Source organism: Macaca thibetana, chromosome 9 (assembly GCF_024542745.1).
Source record: "Macaca thibetana thibetana isolate TM-01 chromosome 9, ASM2454274v1, whole genome shotgun sequence".
Classification (NCBI taxonomy): domain Eukaryota; kingdom Metazoa; phylum Chordata; class Mammalia; order Primates; family Cercopithecidae; genus Macaca; species Macaca thibetana.
In genome coordinates, this window is record NC_065586.1 from 113,467,424 (window position 1) to 113,489,179 (window position 21,756).

The 21,756-nt window shown below is 44.0% G+C and overlaps 2 protein-coding genes across 2 annotated transcripts in view; both read right to left on the reverse strand.

Annotated features, from left to right (window-relative positions):
* Positions 1 to 1,283, reverse strand: part of PDZD8 (PDZ domain containing 8) — a 106,191-nt gene extending 104,908 nt beyond the window's left edge. Inside the window, exon 1 of the mRNA XM_050803928.1 lies at positions 228 to 1,283. Coding sequence (XP_050659885.1) covers positions 228 to 1,099 — 872 coding nt within the window. The 5' untranslated portion in view covers positions 1,100 to 1,283. The remainder of the gene's footprint in view (positions 1 to 227) is intronic.
* SHTN1 (shootin 1) overlaps positions 1 to 21,756 on the reverse strand; it is a 905,549-nt gene that overhangs the window by 488,289 nt on the left and 395,504 nt on the right. The gene's annotated exons all lie outside the window — the stretch shown is intronic.

Consider the following 21,756-nt stretch of genomic DNA (forward strand, 5'->3'; position numbering starts at 1 on the left):
CCCCATGAACACGCGAAAAGGTTTCTACCTCCTATCAGTGCCGTTCGGAAGCAAAGTAAGTGTTCACTACTCGCCTTGATCTGGAGCCCTGTCCAGGGCGGGAAGACCCCAGAAGCAGGCGCCAGGACAGAAAAGAGCCTTTGCCCTTCCCAATCCACGCAGCCAGCAGCGTCCCGCCCAGGCCGGGGTTCCCGGCAGCCAGGCCCCCTCCCCGACCTCGCGCTCACCTGATCTTGTAGCTCGGCAGGGTGTGCTTGCGCTTGATGATCTTCTTGAGCTGGTTGACGATGATGGAGGTGAGCTGGGGCATGGGCCGCCCTTCAAACTGGGAGCGCACCTCGAAGTCGATCAGCGGGTCCTCCACGAAGGAGAAGAACCAGTGGGTGAAGGGCACGCGCGTGAAGACCAAGCGCAGCCTCCCCACCACGCGGGACAGCTTGACAAACAAGTAGGCGGACTTGCCAAAGACCAGGTCCACGTCGATGGCCAGGTGGAAGCCCCCGTTGTACTCCACCTCCGCCTCGAAGGCCAGCTCCTCGGGGCAGGCGGCGGGCAGCGCCTCCCCTTCGGGGCCGTCGGGCTCCCCGGTGGCCGAGGGCACGACGGGCCGGATGAGCCGGATGGTCTTGATGAAGGGCACCGTCTCGCCCAGGAACACGTCCCGCAGGCTCAGCCCCTCCAGCAGGCGCCCGGCCGTCTTGGTCTGCAGCAGCTCCTCGAACTCCACCTTGATCTTCTTGGTGACCCAGCGGCGGGTCAGCGCGGTGTCCCGCAACTCCCGGAACAGGAATAGGATAGTGGCGTTGAGGAAGTAGCAAGTCTCCCGCGTCGGCGGGGCGGGGGTCTCTGGGGCCGCGGTGGGGGTCGCGCCGCCCTCAGGGGCCGCTCCGGAGGGCTCCTCATCCCGGCCGCCGCCATAAAGGTACTCCCTCAGGAGCAGGCCCGGCACTGGCTTGATGTAGCGGAAGCCCTCGCCCGCGCGGGCGGCCTCGTCCGCCGGCGGCTCGGGCTGTCTGCGGTACAGCAGGAGGAACTGAGCGAGGAGCGTGAGGAAGGAACCCAGCACGGCCGACGCCAGGATCATGAGCAGCAGCCCCATCCCGCCACCGCCTCCGCCTGGGCCCCTGCTCCCGCGCCCACAGCGCCGCTTTCTTCACGCCGCCGCCCCCGCTGCCTCCATCTTGAGGACATCGGGCGGCTGGGTCGGGACAAGCGGCTCCGTGGGCCTCGTCCAGAGGCTCGGGCCGGCGCGGTGCGGCGCCCGAGCCCGCAGCGGCCCGCGCCTCCTCAGACGCTCCCGAAGGGCCGGTGTGGCGGCGGCGGCGGCGGGGCGGGGACCGGCGCCTCCCTCAGGCCTCCGCTCATTGGACGAGCGGCGCGTGACGTCCGAGGCGTGCTCGCTCCCGGCGGCGTCGCCCAGCAGTCGGCGCCCGGGCGCGCGGACGCGGACCCTCCTTCACCTCTCTGCGGCCCTTCCAGCCTCGCCCCCCCAACGCCAACATTCCAGCCCCCGTGGCGCGCTCCGCCACCCACGTGGCCGTCGCTTCTGAAGCTGCGGTCGGGATCTGGGAGGACGGCTGGGGACGCGGGCTGGTAAGGAGGTCCAGCGGAGCGGGCCTGACGCGTTCCGGTTGCCGGCCATCCCGTTATCCTCTGCTGCACCCATCCCCCGTCCCTGGCCGCAGTCCCCGCGGTTACCTCCGCAGCGGCGTCGCTCATCCTGCGGTGTACTTCCACTCGCGCCCGTGACAGCTCGGCTGGCGGCGGCGCTTTCCCTCCGAGCAGCACCGCAGAAGATCTGAGCGGGCCTTTCGGACCCTTCCCAAGCCCACGGAGAGAGGGGACCAACTACCTCAAAGGCCGCCATCGCGGACCGGCCGTCCCCCCGGCAGACGCTCTGCGTCCGCGGAGGGTGGGCCCTGGGAAGGAGGGACGCAGGGAAAGGGCGCGCCACACGGAATGACTTTCCCACCGAGGTGGATCTTCGAAATTTCAGGGAGGAGGAAGTTGAAAGGACAGCCGGGAGGAGAGATGCGGAGTGAAACGAGTTTGCCAAGTGATTGGAAGATTAATATGCGACTCGCCGTCAGTCTCTGGTTAAATCGGTAGTCCGTCTATGAGGCAGTTATTCACTGTTATCCCCCACCCACTTGACAGATGCCAACACTGGTGCAGACAGCCTGGGGAGGTTGCGTGGGGTCGCAGAGTGGACCCTGGTTTATCTAACACTAAACCCTAAGCTCTTGGTCACTACTCGCTACCGTAACACAGAAACTGCAGTTATAAGGAGGCCGGTGGGTTCCCTGGTGTTCAGGAAGGGAGAACTGGGGAGGCGGATTAGGGAAGACGTCAAGGAATTTTGCATAGAGTAGTACCTTAACCAAAGCCACAGAGCTAAGCCAGGTTGCCCAGCAACAGCGTTACTCCTCATGCCCTCTGACTACTTAGTGGTTACATCATAGATGCTTATCCCTCCAAGCACGTGGAGATCCAGTCCTGTGGGAGTCAGATATCCGTACGTTAAACGCCGATTCTGGCTGTACCTAAGGAGCCAGAGCAGGGCTCCTCTCTAGCCCTTGAAAACCTTCAAGCCAGCCGGGCGCGGTGGCTCAGGCCTGTAATCCCAGCACTTTGGGAGTCCGAGGCGGGCGGATCACGAGGTCAAGAGATCGAGACCAGCCTGGCCAACATGGTGAAACCCGCCTCTACTAAAAATACAAAAATAACCGGGTGTGGTGGTGTGCGCCTGTAGTCCCAGCTACTCAGGAGACTGAGGCAGGAGAATTACTTGAACCCGGCAGGCGGGGGTTGCAGTGAGCCAAGATCATGCCATTGCACTCCATCCTGGGCGACAGAGCAAGACCCTGTCTCAAAACAAAACAAAACAAAACAAAACAAAAAAACGAAAAGAAAAAGAAAGAGAAACCTCCAAGCCAGGGTTCTCTTTACTGTAGGTGATTCTACCATAAAAACAGACCTGACCCAGCTGGGGCAGGTACAGAACTTTGGAACCAGGCCTATCATGCCCAGGTATGAAACCAGAATGGCTTCCATTACTATGAAGACATAAGATAGGTGTCTGCTGAGGAACCATGCTCAAACCATGGCTGAGATTTTTCGGAGATCTTGGCAACTTCTGTTCTCTGGTCACCTCTGGTTCCTGACCTCTGCTTCTGGGCGGCCCCCTGGGGTCTACACTGTTTCAACTCAAATGAGAAATGTAGACCCTTCTATGATATCCACCATAAACCGATTCATAACATTCATGCACCATTGCATATTATAAATGTTACAGAAGCTGGAGGTAGGGTGGCATGAAAGAGAAGTTACTCACATTCCTGAGATATAAAACCTTCAAACTGTATATTGATCCATCCCAAGTTGTAAAATATTCTTCACCCATCTTGCTCCTCAACAAGGAAAGTTTGTGGTCTTCATGGGAATGAGTCCTCAGTTTCTTCATCTTGCAGACTCCTTTCTTTTCTCTCCTCCTGTCACTTCTGTACTCCTCAGAATACCTGTGAGAATCTCAAATCTTCTCAGTTAGTTTTACAGAGTCAGAGTCGTTGCATTCCCCAGGAAAACTTGTCCCTTTAGGGACACACTTCAAATCCATGAAGGAGCTCAGCAAACCTTTTGGGAAGGTAAAAATATTCTCCCTTGTGTGAAAAGTGACTAACATTGATTAAACACTAATAATAGTAATACAGAGAATTGACCACGTGCCAAGCACCATGTTAAGCATGCTATTTAGAAATGTTTAAATATTTTAAACATTAGAAATCAAAATGTCATGAGTTTTTAAAAAAATCTAATGTGCAGTCGTGTACCACCTACGGATGTTTTTGTTAATGACAGACTGCCTATAGGGTGGTGGCCCCATAGGATTATAATACCGTATTTTTACCATGCCATTTCTATATTTAGAGATGTTTTGATACACAGATACCATTGTGTAATGGTTGCCTGCAGTATTCAGTACAGTAACATGCTGTACAGATTTGTAGCCTAGGGACAATAGGCTATTATACCATATGGCCTAGATATGTAATAGGGTTTCCCATCTAGGTTTGTGTAAGGACACTCTGTGATATTCGCACAATGATGAAACTGCCTGAAGATTCACAACTTATATCTGTTGTTAAGCCACACTTGACTGCATTTGATGCTTAAATTAGGGGATAATGCTCTTGATAATATTGGTGTTAACATGCCCTTTATTTTATGAAATTATACTATGTTAATAGAAACATTTGTTTTAATGCTGTTTTCTGGAAGAGGATAAATTCAGCAACCCTTCCCTTTTTTTCTTATATTAATGCTGGTTCATAGAAACTCAAAAGCCTGAGAACCACTGGCCCCAGCTCTGAAGATCGATGATTCTGAATAGGTTTTTAAAGGAAGCAGTTGTGCTTAGCCTGCCTGCTGACTTTGTAATGTGTTTTAAATGACATCATTGAAATTAAGCTGCCCCAACAGCCTTCATGGAAGTATCTATTTCAAGGTTAAAGTCAGTTGAATACTGGAAGATGAGTTGCATATAAGACATTCTCACCAACTAGAGGGATGCATGGACCACTGGTTAACTATGAATTATTCCTGGTGACCGCCAAAAATAATGAGAAAGCCAAACCATGTAAATGTACAAAGTTTGTGAGTAGCATGAAAGCAAATTTGATTTTTTGAAAGATGTAAAATAATGCAAATACAGTAAAATATGGAGGGAAACATAGAGTTTATAAGGTTTGCCTAACGAATGATACATCATCAAACCATTTTGTGAACTTGGAGAGTTCAAATTCAACAACTATTTTTTGAGCGTCCAACAAGTACTAGGCTCCAGAGATACTGAATGAATAGGGGCGCTGTTCCCCAGGTGGAAGCAGACACACATCTGCATAACTCTGATGAGAGGAGATAATGCTCTAGTAGAGGCACATGGAAGATACTATGGGAACAGAGCCTTCTGGTTTAGGGGCAGTGACAATTGATTGCAAGGAACAGCAACTACCTCGGGCTAACTTATAACTAAAACTGGATTCATGTTAAGGATGCTGGAATATCTCCAGGAACTCAGCTGCAAGATGTTCATAGAAACCCCAGAGTGAGAAAACTGTCTCTCACTCTTATTTCCTCTGCCCCACCCCCACCCAGTACCTTATTTCTGCATCTCCCTGCAGGTCTGTGCCATTTTACTCTAGAAGGCTCTTTGGTTTCTACTCCCCGATTACCCTCAGCACACAGGTGCTTTGGAAGGCACCAGCTCTCTATCCAGATCTAGAGGGTCCTATGTCTCTGATGGCTAATGCAGCCTGCGAGCTCAATCTCAAATCCTGGCAGAGAAATCTCCAATTGGCTCTGCTACTCCAATAATTGATGACCAAGGAGCTTGCCTCTTCTGGGCTGCTGGTGGGTGGGGCAACTTCTTCAAGGAGTGGGAGAGGATTGAGAAGACATAATGGGCAATGCTAGCTCAGTACGTGATGAGAGATTCTTGCTGGGGAAGGTGGGAGGCTTTTGGGGCAAATGGAATTTGCATTGGCATTTAATGATTAGAAGGGTATTCTAATCAGAAGGAGATAAAAACTCACAAGTTGGAAATCCAACAGTTGGAGAAATTGAGACCAGGATGATTGGAAGAAGGTGGTATGAATAGGTTGGTGCATCAAGGAGAGAAGGGAGATGGAGGTAGCATAATAAAGTAGACACAAACCAAATTATGGAGGGATTAAATCTCAGGGCAAGTTTTTATTCTATTTTGCAGTTTTTGTGAAGTCTTCAAAGGTCTTTAAGCTAGAGAATGGCATTAACACTTTTCCTTCCATCTACACCTGCAAAACCTCAACCCCAAATGAATCCAACTATCTACCTCCTCCCCTCTACATCTATAATGGTCTTCATTCTTATTAAGGCCCTCAAGGCAACCCAGACATTTTTCTCCTACCACCTTTATCCATTTTCTCTCCATTACCAGCATCGTCTTCCATTTCCCATAACAATGCTATTAAACCTCAACCAGGCTCAGCTCTTTGATCATGCTCAGGGGAGGACCCTCCTCCCACTTCAGGGAGAAAAAACAGGCCCTTAGGCTGGCCTTTCCTCCGCTGCTTGCTTCCCTGGTTGAAGCTCACCTGCATGACACTCCCATATTTTCATGCTTCTCTTCTGTGGCAAAAAGCAACCATAAAACAAAGCAAAAACTTTTTTGTCCAAGGGTAATCCTGGTAATCCCCCTACTTGTGCTGTGGATTCCATTCCTCTCCAGGGTCAATCTCCTCTCCCTCAACACATAAACCAGATTCACTCTCCCCATCTTAAAAAATGAAAACAGAACAAATCCAAAGACCATCTTCCCTTAAGCCTTCCAACTTCCACTTTTCTCTTTCTTGCCCACAGAGTCAAGCTGTTTAAAAAAAGTAGACAATTCTGTCTGATTGCTTACTTCCATTTACTCCTTAACCCTCCATAAGTTGACTTCTGCCTGAACACCTCCCCATCTTGCCAAAGGCCAGCAAGTACTGTATGGCCACAACCAATAGAGTTTTTTGGTTCTTATCAGAGTTCTGAGGAACATCTGACAATATGAGCCGTTCCTTCCTTTTTGAACTCCTACCCATTCACACTGAAGAGTATCCAATCAGGTCAAACTTTAAACACATTCTTCCCTTTTTCGTTGTTAGCAAGAGAAATTACCACTCTAAAGTTGCCTGCCACTTCTGTGTCTAGAGCTAGTGATGTGAAGTTGCCTTGGAGAAAATCTGTGAAGAAACCTCTGGGTATAGGGTGACCAACTGTTCCAGTTTGCATGAAGAGGGTTTCTGGGAGCAAGACTTTCAATGCTAAAATTAGAAGTCCTAGGAAAACTAGGACAAGTTGGCCCCCCTACATGGATGGTATCTTTAGGAATGAAAATAATAGGCGAGTTGCTTCTTACCCTTCTGGGGAAAGAAAGTAGGCCATGCCGGCCCATACCCTCATATGCGTAAGAGCCAAGGGACCTCCTGGAATTAAGGAGATCAAGACCCTGACTCCTATCTTTTTGCTTTTTTGCTTTTTAAAATAACAGCTTTATTGATATATAATTCATATATATATATACACACATATACATATATATATACCCATTTAAAGTGTAGAGTTCAGTGGTTTTTAGTACGTTTACAGAGTTCTGCACCCATTGCTACAATCAGTTTTAGAACATGTTCCCCACCTCAAAAAGAAACCTTATATTCATTAGAGTCATGCCCTTTTCCTCCCTCCAAAACCCCTCAGCCCTAAGCAGCTGAATTTACATTCCATCTCCATGGATTTGCCTTTTCTGACATTCCACATAAAGGGAATCATACAATATATGGTATTCTGTGACTGTTCTTTCACTTAATGTAATGTTTTCAAAATTCATCTATGTTGTAACATGTATTAGTATTTCATTGCTTTTTATAACTGAATAATGTTAAATTGTATGAATATAACACAGTTTGTTTATTCATTAATTGGTGGACATATGGGTTCTCATTTTTTGGCTATTATGGATAATGTTGCTATGAACATTTGCTTACAAGTTTTTGTGTGGACATATGTTTTCATTTCTCTTGGGCATATACCTAGGGATTAAATGCTGGGTTCTATGGTAACAGTAATTCTTAGGTTTTGAGGAACTGTTAAATTATTTTCCAATAGTTTGTGTGGGTTTTGTGGGTTTATGTGAGTTTATGTGGGTTTTGTAGTTTATGTGAGTTTTGTAGTTTTGTAGTTTATGTGGCTTTTGATTTTTCCACATCCTCACCAACACTTGCTGGTATCTTTTTTATAATAGTCAGCCTAGTAAGCATAAAGTGGTATCCCATTATGATTAATATTTGCATTTCCCTGATGGCTAATGATGTTGAGCATCTTTTCATGGGTTTATTAGCTGTTTGTATTTCTTTGGAGAAATGTTCATTTAAGTCCTTTGCCTATATATATATATATATTTTTTTTTTTTTTTTGAGGCAGGGTCTTGCTCTGTTGCCCAGGCTGGAGTGCAGTGGCATGATCTTGACTTACTGCAGCCTCTACCTCCTGGGCTCAAGCAATTCTTCCACCTCAGCTGCCTGAGTAGCTGGGACTACAGGTGCATACCACTGTGGCCCACTTGGCCTGTTTTTTAATTGGGTTATTTTTCTTCTTCATTATTGAACTGTAAGCATTCTTTATATGTTTTAAATACAAATCCCTTATCAGATATATGATTTGCAAATTTTTTTTCCATTCTATGGGTTTTCACTTTCTTGATGTCCTTTGAAGCAAAAAGGTTTTTAATTGTGATGACCAATAAAGCAGAAAGATTTTTAATTATGATGACCAATTCATTATTATTATTATTATTTTGCTGCACTTTTGGTGTTGTATCTAACAAACCATTGTCTAACTTAAGGTCATGAGGATTTATGCCTATGTTTTCTTCTAATAATTTTGTCATTTTAGCCCTTATATTGTGATCTTTGACCTATTTTCAGTTAATTTTGGTGTCTGGTATGAGGTGGGGTCCAACTCTACCTTTTGCATGTGGCTGTCAAGTTGTCTTGCACACTTGTTGAAGACTATTCTTTCCCCATTTAAATGTCTTGGCACTTTTGTCTAAAAATCAATGGACTGTAAGTGTGAGGGTTTTTTCCTGGACTCTAAACTCTATTCCATTGACTTATGTGTCCAGCCTTCTGCCAGTATCACAGTCTTAATTACACTATAGCTTTTTAGTGCGTTTTGAGATCAGGAAGCGTGAGGCCTCCAACAATTTTCCAAAATTGTTTTTGGCTCTTCTGACTCCTCCCTTTTGAGACTCAACATTATTGACACGTCACTTATGAGTAGAAGTGGTCACTAAGGGCCAATGAAAGACTCAATAAATATTTGCTTAATGTCTGAAGAAAGACTCCGACCTGGGGATCCCGGTTCAATAGTGTGCCTTGATTGCTTTGTAGGGAGGCTGGTTCAGGGTACTGGGTATGGCTAACACTGGGCCCTCCTTCTGGCCTAGTCATCCTGACACTCTCTGTGTGTGTACATGTGTGTTTGTATGTGTGTATATGTGTGTATAGTATGAGAAAGCCCAGCCAGTTCTAGGGTACAGTAAAGAAAACATGAGATATGCCATGAGGTTAGGGGAACATTATGAAATCCTACAGCCTTAAGGAAGAACAATCAGTTCAAACTTCACTGGCAAATCCTGAACAAGAACTGGCTCTTGGGAAAGGTCAGGTAATAGCAACACCCTACAGCACTAGCAGCAGAGAATGGATGCCTGCACGAGATGTCTGACTTTGTTGGTAGCAATAAAAGCATAACAGCAATGATGAGCTCCAAGCATCTGGTAGCAAACTGTGTAGCCCTCCAACCTCAAGGGATCTTAGAAGAGTCTTGGCTTCTGTGATAAAAGGAGAGCAAACAGGACCCAATGACTAAATTCAGTTAGCTCCTGAAATTCATCCTGGAATAACAGGATGGGTGCTCAGAATGATAAGAATTATAATATTAAAGGTTATGTACCATATTTGTATGAGGTGGTGGGGGCACCATTATTTCCTACTTTTCATGTTTCTAAGTGAAAGGACCTCAATCGACAATAACACTTCTATCGTTTCTCCACTGCGTTGATCTGACTTATCTGATTGGTGGGTTTAGGAGAAAATCCAGGCATAAGTGTCTCCACCCCTTCTGAGTTCTCCTTGAGACACTCTGTCTGCAGGAGGCATGTGTTCTACTCAGCGGTGCCATGTGAAAAGGGTGGCTGTGCCTATGGTTGTTTAGCTTGGCCTGTGCCTGTGCCTGTGAATTTAATTCCAATGTGCATTTTTAAGCTACCTCTGCCAATCAGCCTTAAACTAGTAATAAAGCTAACATTTTGAGCTCCCTCTACTTGATGCCCATGCTCACTCTTAATCGGTTCAGAACTCAGCTCAGGAAGAGGAACACTACTCATCGATTGATCACTAAAACTATTTACATTATTTTATACCCTTAAGTGATTAAACATTACTAAAACTCCTGTCTGTTTTGATTTGGTTTCATGGCTTCTATTCCTCTACTAGCCCGTAAAGCATTAAGTGATTCTATGATCCTCAACTAAGCCATCTTCTTTTTTTTTTATTATTTTTTTGAGACGCAGTCTCGCTGTGTCGCCTAGGCTGATGTGCAGTGGCACAATCGTGGCTCACTGGAACCTCCACCTCCCGGGTTCAAGCAATTCTCCTGCCTCACCCTCCCAAGTAGCTGGGATTACAGGCACATGCCACCAAGCCCAGCTAATTTTTTTTTTTTTTGAGACACAGTCCTGTTCTGTCCCCCAGGCTGGAGTGCTGTGATGCGGTCTTGGTTCACTGCAACCTCCACCTCCTGGGTTCAAGCAGTTCTCCTGCCTCAGCCTCCTGAGTAGCTGGGATTACAGGTGCATGCCACCATGCCCGGCTAATTTTTGTATTTTTAGTAGAGATGGGGTTTCACCATGTTGGCCAGCCTGGTCTCGAACTCCTGATCCCAAGTGATCCTCCCACCTCGGCCTCCAAAGTGCTGGGATTACAGGAGTGAGCCACCGCACCTGGCCAGCCGTCTTCTTTTTTTACTCTACATCCTTTACCTGGATGATGACATCTTCTCCAAAGGCTTCAACTCACACTTCTCCAGCCACTTCTTTCTCCTGCCTATTCCCAAAACATCTCCAACTCAACCTGACTGTTTTGAAGTGGGCAGGTCTATGCAAAGCTACTCCCAAAGTCTGAGAAAGCTGAGAAGCCAAAGAAAGAGGCTGACATATCCAGTTCCTTAGAAAAAAACATTTACTAGGGTCTTCAAACAGAAGCCATATCTGTGCCTCAAGACAAGATAGTGGATCTCAGTGCTATTACCACTCCCATCTTCCCACCGCCAGGGTTTATATTCCATAGTAAAAGGGTGATTCGGAAGGGATGAGTAGGAAAAGGTAAATACAATAACATCAAGGTTGTTTGACCTAAGGGCAGGATTTACTGTAAGTACTTGTTCCTCAACAAAGAAGAATAGATAAATGGGAAATCTTAGAGGTCTTTCTGGAACTGGAGTTAATCAGAAGCCAAAATGGTGGATTCAAATCTAAGATGGAGTTGCTTTAGTCTCCACACTGCCCAAAAAAGAAGTCTCCCTTCTGGCAGAGACCACTAGTTGCCTGCCCAGTGTCCATTCGCCCCTCCTTTTTTAGTAGCAGAACTCCCAATTTATCATAAATGCCAATGCACCTAGCTAAGAGACTCATTCCTCAAACTCCCTTACAACTAGATATGTCCATGGGACTGGTTTCTGATCTGTAAGAAGTGTTGTGGAGGGCCTTCTGGAAGTCTCTTAAAGGGAATTGACTCAGCTGGAAGCTATACCGTTTTGCTCTTCCCTTTTGTTCCTCCTTCCAGCTGTCAGGAATACAGTCAGGATTTTGGGAGCTCCAGCAGCTATTTTAGACTATGAGGTAACTTTATGATGGAAACCATATGCTAAAGATGGCAGAGCGGAAAGATGGATGGCTGGATCCCTGATGACTTCTTGGAACTATCATAGCACCCCGGATTTTCTGTTTTTTTCAGACACAATCTGAATTGTTTCACCCTGTAACCATCCCTCCCAAGCTGTCTCCTCCTCTGTGTTTTCTGTTTTCACTGATGGTCGCACCATTCACCCAACTGTTCAAGCCTTAATTGTCCTCCTTACTCCTCCACATCGTTTTAATTCTGTCTCATTAGGATATCTCAAATTTGTCCCCATTTCTCTAACCCCATCACTAGAGCCTGATTTCAGGCTCTTTTCTCTTGCAATGAACTTTACTTCTTTAGTTGTATCTTAACTGTTATTCTGCCTGTCTTGCTTTCCATACTGTTACCAGAGTGGCCTTTCTTTAGTGCAAATCTGATCAAGTTACTTCACTGCTAAAACTCCTCCAATGACTCCCCACAGTCGTATTAATAATAATGGCCATCAAACAAGAGCACAGTGAATTGGAAATACTGTGCTAAGCATATTAGAAGTGTTTATATTTTCATAATTGCCCTTTTGGGTGAGTATTAACATCTCTATTTTATGGATGAGGAAATATGTACTCACGTGGACAAATAACCGCCAAAGATCACTAAGGTAGTAAGTGGAGGAGCAGAGTCTTGAATAGCTCTAACCACAGAGCTTCTTATTTTAGGGCCATATTCCTTGAGGATATAGTCCAAAGTCATTAGCATAGCAAAATAGACCCTTTGCAATCTGACCTCTGCTTCCACTTCTACCTTCTCTCTCACCACTCCAGAAGCAGATTTTAAAGCTGTTATTGATGAATTTCCTTCCATTAAAGTTAGGAAAATGAAATTATAATAAACTCTGGTTTTGGTACAAATAAAATATTTAACTTTAAAATAATGTGAATATACCAACTTTTAAATTTTCAATATATTGTCAACTACTTTAATGTTCTGAAAAAATAAGCCATTAAAATGCATAAAGGAGTACACATTTTTCCTTTTGTCTCAGGCTCCAATATTCCCTGACATGGCACTATCAGATCCTGTCTATATTTTTCATGGATTTCTTATTTTTATTTAAGTATTTAAGACGTTGCCTTAAATACGCTTTATCCTGATGACTGAGTTTTTTGGTGCCCTCTTAAATTTCGTGCCCAAGGTGAGTGCCTCACTCTTCTCACCCAATCCTGGTCCTGCTTATCAGCCAAAGGACTCATTTGCAGCCCCTCTCTCCAACACACAATGATCTGTCTTATCTTCCTTTTGCCATTCTTGCCTAGCGTATCGTAGGTACTTCATACGTATTTGTGGACACATGAATGAATGCTGTTTCTTTCTACCACAACAGCCATTGGTCACCCACTCCACTGCCTATTGCCCAAACAACTCTTACTTGGCATTTTTCAAGATTGAATTTGAGTGTCACCTCCACCAGGAAGCTTTCCCTGATTGCCTAGGCCTCCTTCTCTCCTGACCTCCTGTAAGTCTGCATAATGAGCTGCTCCGTTGTACTCAGTGCACCCTGAACGCACTTAGGAAATAACAGTCTTTACCATGTTCTGAGGTTCCCTGTTAGTTGCTATGAACCACAAGTCTTTTTGTGAGCTCCTCAAGAACAAAGTTGGGGGTTTCTCATCTCCATATTCCAGCCTCGATACCTTCTAGGGAGTATGTTCATAGGATGGGTGGATAAATGTATGTATGTATGGGTGGATGGATGGGTGAATGGATGGAAAAGTAAGATCTGTTTCATGATATAACTGGTAGTAGACTGCAAGGGAAGTCTGTACTGAAGGGGAATGAGACTCATGTGGAATCTTTGCTAGAATCCAAGTAAGAGTCAATCAGGGCATCAACCCGAAATAACAGAAAGGATCCCAATCCAGTTTTAGAGAGTTTATTCAAACACAAAGCTGAGAATACCCATTCAGGTAACACAGACTCCAAAGGAATGGGATCAGTGCTCCAAAGTTACAAGTTAAAGTCTTGCTTATACAGGTAGAAAACAAAGAAATTAGTAGGATTACAACATTTTGTACATGAGGCTGGTTTATGAGTTGCAATAAATTGGTTACTTACAGTTTGTTTTCTTTTCCATATGGCTTGTTTTCATTTCCTCTCTAATTTAAAATAATATATTTAACATTCCATCTCAAGACAATGTGATAGTCATAAAATATTTGTGTGAAGGGAAGAAGGAAGTTAATCTATAATGATGATCAATAGAGAAGAGGGAAGAGGTATTCCCTGGCACTCTTTAGTCATTTGCAACATTTTATGAAACAACATAGGTAAGGAAGAAGGCTAATCTATAATCAGAGAAACGAAGGTTACAGCTGCCTTCCTTAAAGCTGCCTGTCACATGGCTCGGACCCCATAATCACATTCCTTTAAGGTTCAAAATGACTTAAAGTTCCAACAGCTCAGATTTTGAATTACTTATTTTCACAGAGCCCAGACTAAGGCCGTGGCAGTAGGCTGGATATAAGAGACATTTTAGAGGAAGAATCAATAGAATTTGGCTGGGAATAAAGTGGATGGAGAAGGATTCAAAGGCAACTGAGATTTTGCAACTGAGTAGGAAGATGAGGGTTCCCTTATCAAAGACGGTCAATGTAGGAGGAGCAGACCTATCTCTTGCACATGGACACTAACCCAGAGAATGGGGATGATCTTGGCAAGGAAACCCAGAGAGATGATGTGACCTCTCTTAAGCTACCCAGCAAGACAGTGTCACAGACTGGATCAAAACCCTGGGGTCCTAACTCCTGGTGTCATTTTTTCTTCCTGTCCTCATACTTTTTCCATGCTTGCTTCACAAAATATTGGTTATTTTCTCTTTCTCAATGGAAGTAAAAAAACTGCCTCTAATAATACTTTCTAACAATAGCTGTAAATTCTATCTGCTTTACACTTTAATACTGTTACTCACCAGTCTCAAAACTGCTTATCTGTCATTTGAGGCTGTTTGCTAATTTCCACTCTCCACTACAATTCAGAACCTGAACTAACCCTGGAGTGGTAAGGCTTCTCAGAAGGTCATTTTGATGGGTCCCCTTCCTGGGACAACTCTAATCAAATGCTTTTTAGATAGATGAGGCCTTAATCAGCATTTATATTCCTCCTAAATTGTTCTGCAAGCCAGTCCACTTCTTTCCAACCCCGGAACTAGCCTACCCTGGTCTCAAACCCCAGACCGGCCAGGCAGGTCTCAAACTCCTGACCTCAAGTGATCTGCCCGGCTCGGTCTCCCAAAGTGCTGGGATTACAGATGTGAGCCACCGCGCTGGGCCAACATTCCTTTCTTTTGAAAACTTCCCTCTCCCCTTCTAGGCTGTTCTGAAGTTCTCAATTCCAGGCCCATCCCTTGGCCTTAAGGATAGGCATATGACCCAGGTCTGGCCAATTTATAGCACCAGATCCCTCTGAGAACAATGATTGTTCTAGAGAGGGTGGGCATGTGACCTGAGCGGAGCCACTCACAATCTAACCCCAAGATGAATGTACAGGCTGGGGAAAGGAGACACTCTCTTTCTGCTGGGGAGCCTAAACTGGGAAAATATGAACCTGGGTTTACTCAGTGGAGCATGTCTGTTTGTGCAGGAAGCCAAGCAGGATTAAGCAAAGATGAGAGGCAAATGGAGAGATGGTTCTCCATACAGTGAGTTCCTGGGCCAAGGGTTATGGACTCTTTTTTCTGTTGCTCTTTCTTGGCTTCTCTGAATCACCTACTGCCCTTCCCGGCTATGTGAACCAACACATTTTCTTCCTGCTATATAGCTGGTTTATGTTGTCTTCTGTTATTTGCTCCCAAAGGATTTTGACCAATATAGGGTCTTAGGTAGGAAGAAACTGACTAGTGCCACTTGCCACAGGCAAGAAAGACTTAGAACCCATTTATGAGGAGATTAATGCCACAATTCCCTTATAGGGATCTTTGGAAGGACTGGCCTGGCCTGGGACATCCTGACAATCTAAGTACATATTCAACTCCTGAATGTTCCTCATGAAATCCGATCCTGTTATTCCCTGTCCCCTTCAGTCTTAAAGCACTCTGATGGTTTCCCATAGCTGTTAAGACAAAAGTCACAGTCATCAATGGGCCTGCAAGGTCTGACTTCCACTGTCTGGATCAGGGGTCTGCAAACTTTTTATTTAAAAAAAAAACAACAAAAAAACAACTATTTTATGTATTTTTTTCTTTTCTTTTTGTAATTTTTTTTTTTTTTTTTTTGAGACAGGGTCTCACTCTGTTGCTCAGGTTTGGAGTGCAGTGGTATGATCACAGCTCATTGCAGCCTCGACCTCCCAGGCTCAAGTGATCCTCCCATCTCAGCCTCCTGAGTAGCTGGGACTACAGGCTCATGCCACCACGCCCAGCTAATTTTTTTATTTTTTATTTTTTAGTAGGGATAAGGTCTCTCTATGTTGCCTAGGCTGGTCTCGAACTCCTGAGATTAGAGATCTTCCCACCTTAGCCTCCCAAAGTGCTGGGATTGCAGGTCTGAAACACCCCCCTGGCTGCAAACTTTTTCTATAAAAGGCAGAGAGTAATATTCTAGGCTTTGTAGGTCATAATGTCTCTGTTGCAACTATCAGCTCTATCATTGTAGCTGAATTCAGCCCATGGGCCACAATTTGTTGACCTCTGGTCAGGAATGGTCGGAACCTTTCCTCCAAACACACATCCAGCCTCACTGGCCTTTTCTCAGAATCTTCGTGTTCCCACCCATAGGCTCCCTCTCCTCATGGGGCCTCTGTTCAAACTATTTTCTCAGCTTGGCTATTCTCCCAAACCTGTGTGTGGTTAACCTTACTTATCACCTGGATCTAATGACAGTTTTCCAGGGAAGTCTTTCCTGACACTCTGAGACTGGGCCAGATTCCCCTGGCACATAAACACCTTCCCAGCATTCTCTCTCTCTCCTTTATGGCATTTACCGTAGTTGTAATCTTTAGGATTTTCATGTTGGTTTGCCCTCTGTCTTCCCACTCTGTGGGGAGCCCCATAATGATTAGGCACTGTCTTTTTTGTTTATTACCTAGCAGAATGCTTAGTACATAGTAGGAGCTCAATATATATGTGATTGAAGAAAGAAAGAGAGGGAGAGAAGAAAATAGGGAGAGAAAGAAGGAGAAAGAAAGATGGAGGGAGGGATAAAGAAGGAAAGAAGGAATTAGCCCTTTGAATTTACCTGTTAAATGACTGAGGATGAGCATTCAAAGTAATAAAAGTAAATGGAATTTTTTTTTCTTTTGCTCACCTCTTGCTGAAATCAGAAGAACATGAAGAATTGGTAAAAACTGGCACTGCCTCCTACCCATCCAGATACTTGGTAGCTTTTGGTGCTTGGGTGATGTTTCCTGGAGGTGACATCAGATCTCTAGTCAGACTAGAATCAGGAGGCCTTCTCCCCGCCACCCTTCCTCCCAACACCTGTTCCTCCCAGTTGCCATCATGTGTCCAAGTTCCCCATCAAGGTCACCTCTCCCAAAGTGCCTTTTCCCGAAATTACTCAGGCCTCCTGGGGTCAGATCCCAGCTCCAGGGCTTAGGGGTTGTGTGACCATGAGCGAGTCATGGAAACTCTCCAGGCTTATGGTTCCTCTCCATCAAGTGGGGATACCATTAAAAAATGGGCTAAGGATATGAACAGACACTTCTCCAAAGAAGACATACATGTAACCAATAAGCATATTAAAAACGCTCAACATCGCCAATCATTAGAGAAATGCAAATCAAAACCACAATGAGATACCACCTCACACCAGTCAGAATGGCTATTACTAAAAAGTAAAAAAAATAACAGATGCTGGTGAGGTTGTAGAGAAAAGGATATGCTTATATACTACTGGTGGGAATGAACATTAGTTCAGCCATTGTGGAAAGCAGTTTGGCGATTTCTCAAAAACTTAGAACTACCATTCAACCCAGCAATCCCATTATTGGATGTGTACCCAAAGGGATAGAAATTGCTCTACCACAAAGGCACAGGCATATGTATGTTCATCACAACACTATTCACAATGGCAAAGACATGGAATCAACCTAAATGCCCATCGTGGTAGACTGGATAAAGAAAATGTGGTACATATATGCCACGGACTACTACACAGTCATAAAAATAGATTAAGATCATGTCCTTTGCAGTAACATGGATGGAGCTGGAGGTTATTATCCTACACGAATTAGTGCAGGAACAGAAAACCAAATACCATATGTACTCACATGTGGGAGATAAGCTCTCACAAGTAGGAGATAAACACTGAGTACACATGGACACAAAGAAGGCATCAATAGACAACACAGCTTACTTGAGGGTGGAGGGTAGGAGGAGGGTGAGGATAAAAAAACTACCTATGCTTATTCCCTGGGTGCTATGCTTATTACCTGGGTAATGAAATAATCTGTACACCAAACCCCTGTGACACGCAATTTACCTATATAACAAACCTGCACATATATCGCAGAACCTAAAATAAAAGCTAAAAAAATAAAAAATAAATAAAGTGGGAATAACGACATAGGGTTATTGGGAGGATTTAATGTGATAATATGCAGACAGTACTTAACACAGGGCCTGGAACATATTTAGTGCCAATAAGTTAACTGTTATTAGTTAAATTTTTTAAAAAAGACTATCTGATTATCTGATTATAGCAGTCAGGCTCATCTTTAACATATATGGGGCCAGGGCTAGAGTACAAATGGTCTAAATATTTAAAATTATAACTAAGTGGCATGCGTTGTAGTCCCAGCTATTTGGGAGACTGAGGCGGGAGGATCACTTGAGCTAAGGAACTTCAGGCCAGCCTTGGCAACATAGGAACCCTGTCTCTACAAAAAAAAAAAAAAAAAAAAAAAAAAAAAAAAATTAGCTGGGCCTATTGGCTCATGCCTATAGTTTTAGTTACTTGGGAGGCTGAAGTAGGAGGATTGCTTGAACCCAGGAGTTCAAGGCTGCTCTGATTGCACCACTGCACTGCAGCCTGGGTAACAGAGTGAGACTCTGTCTCTAAAAAAAAAAAAAATTAAGAAATAAAATAATAATAACAAAATAGAAAACTATAAATCAAGCTGTAAAATAATTTTTTTCTCCCGCTACATTGACAAATGTGACTTCATAATGGAAATTTTCCTTTTAAGTTGGAAAACTATAGGTTTTATCTGACTGAAAGCCTACAAAACATCAAGAGCAACTGAATTCAGTTATTACTGTGTATGTGCTATTGATGGCCCAGAGATATTTGAATGAGTGATAAAATAAAGACATATTTCATGAATCATTACATATTTCATAAATTTTTTTTCTTTCATAGCAGGAAAAAGACTAATTATATAATTGTAATCAAAGTATACAAATAATTTACATTCCATTGATATGATCCAAAGGATTAAAACACATAATTATATTCAAAAAGTATCAAATTTAAATATATTTCCACCAAAAATGTAAAATGAAAGTAAATGTAAAAGTTAAAATTCAGTATTTTTGAAAAAAATTTTTAAAGCATGAAAAATATTTACATTAAAAAGCAAAGTAGAGTGTCAGGCGTGGTGACTCACGTCTGTAATCCCAGCACTTTGGGAGGCTGAGGTGGGCAGATCAAGAGGTCAAGAGATCGAGACCATCCTGGCCAACATGGTGAAACCCTGTCTCTACTAAAAATACAAAAATTAGCTGGGCTTGGTGGTGTGCACCTGTAGTCCCAGCTATTCAGGAGCCTGAGGCAGGAAAATCACTTGAACCCAGGGGGCGGAGGTTGCAGTGAGCCGAGATCGTGCCACTGCACTCCGGCCTTGCTACAGAGCAAGACTCCATTTCAAAAGAAAAATGCTGGGTGAGGTGGCTAATGTCTGTAATCCCAGCACTTTGGGAGGCTGAGGCAGGCAGTTCGCCTGAGGTCAGGAATTTGAAACCAGGCTGGCCAGCATGGTGAAACCCCGGCTCTACTAAAAATACAAAAATTAGCTAGGCATGGTGGCAGGTGCCTATAATCCCAGTTAATTGGGAAGCTGAGGCAGGAGAATCTCTTGAACTCAGGAGGCAGAAGTTGCAGTAAGCCGAGATTGTGAGATTGCACTTCAGCCTGGTCAACAGAGCGAGACTCCGTTTCAAAAAAAAAAAAAAAAAAAAAAAAGGCAAAGTAGAAATTATAATTAATGAATGTAAAAATTATAAATGAAATATTTCAATAAAGCTACTTTTTTTTGTTTAAAAATTTAACAGTGGAGTTAAATCATAATAAATACTTTTACAAAAATAAATTATTCAGTATTCTAGCATTCACCCTTTTAACTTAGTTGCCAATACAAATAATCAGTATTACATGCCACTCATTTCATACCTAAAATTACAAATATACTTAAGAGTAATATGAATGGTTTAATATTATAGTATGTCTCTCAGCCACCCATATGCATTTTTTTGTGATTGTGCTAATTCATGAAGAGTTTAGGAACAACGAATGAAAGAAATAAAAGGAAAAAATAAGTTCAGCATGACAGGGAATGATACTATGCTAAACAAAAATCTATTTTATTCATGCTCTCTGAGAGAAAGAAATTGACAGGTTAATTAATTTGCCTTTTCTCTTCCTAATGGTCCCTACCACTAAAATGCTGTCTGCCCTCTGAAACTGTGTCCATCTCTGATGTTGGCAGCAGCAATCCATAAACCTTTATGACATTCAGGACAGGTAGCCTTTGTTTTGAGGATAAAAGGTAAGAAATATGGAAAAGTGTTCCCTAGGGCTTGAGCAGCATTGGTGCCAGGAGCAGATGTTTAGGATTGGGGTAGTGATATGCCAGTGCTGAGCACCAGGTCCCATGTGACAAAGGAACACACATGTTCTTTAAGAAGGGTGTATATGTGTGTATTAGTCTGTTCTCATGCTTCTATAAGGAACTACCAAGAGGTCTAATTGACTCACAGTTCTGCAGGCTGTACAGGAAGCATGGCTGGAAGGCCTCAGGAACTTATCACAGCAGAAGGTGAAGGGGAAACAAGCATGTGTTACCATGGCATAGCAAGAGAGAGAAAGAATAAACGGGGAAGCCCTACACACTTTTAAAACCAGATCTCATGAAAACTCATTTACTATCACGAGAACAGCAAGGGGGAAGTCTGCCCCCATGATCCAATCACCTCCCACCAGACCCCTCCTCCAACATGTGGGGATTACAATTTGACCTGCCATTTGGGTGGGGACACAGTGCCAAACCATATCAGTGTGTGTGTGATATTAGGGTGATATTAGTCACCCTTCTCTTTCCCAGGTCTGAGGGCAATATGGAAAGGAACACCCTGGATAATTGATGGATTGATAGGTCATTTGGGGTATTTGCATTGTAAATAAGCACTTCTGCTTAGTCCCCAAAGAAGCCCTGGGATGAAGGGGGCCTTAGAAGGTGGTTTTGAACTGAGTTCTTGCCTACACTGGCCCTTTCTGCCCGCCACACATCAGAAGAATGGGGTTCAGCAGCTGGGCATCTCATTCTGAGCCTGTACTCCGTACACTTTTGCTAAGGAACAGTAGAGTCACATTTGTTAAGAAAATACATAGTAATCAAGTGTCTTAATTCTTTTTTTTTTTTTTTTTTTGAGATGGAGTTTTGCTCTTGTTGCCCAGGCTGGAGTGCAATGGCTGATCTCGGCTCACCGCAACCTCCGCCTCCCGGGTTCAAGCAATTCTCCTGCCTCAGCCTCCCAAGTAGCTGGGATTACAGGCCCACGGCATCACGCCCAGCTGATTTTGTATTTTTAGTAGAGACAATGTTTCTCGATGTTGGTCAGGCTGGTCTCGAACTCCTGACTTCAGGTGATCTGCCTGCCTTGGCCTCCCTAAGTGCTGGGATTACAGGCGTGAGCCACCATGACTGGCCTAAGTGTCTTAATTCTTGATTACCTAATAGCAGAATTTCAGGAGAGTACTTTGACAAATAACTTAATATTAAACATATCAGAATGAAACAACTGATAGAAAAAGATAAGATCCTGATCTTCAGAAAATGCCAACCCCTTTTTTTTTTTCTAAGTCATGAAAGAAATCATGAAGATATACTGCTCATAAAGTGCCTACACATAAAGGTACCATTTATGGGCACAATACAACAGGCTAAGCCCTCTGATAAAAACTGAAGGGAGTGTAGAATTTTCATTTTATAGAGAAGGAAATGGAGGCACAGAGAGGTTAACTGGCTTGCACAAGGTCATACAGCTGCTAAGTGGCACGGGCAGTATTCCAAG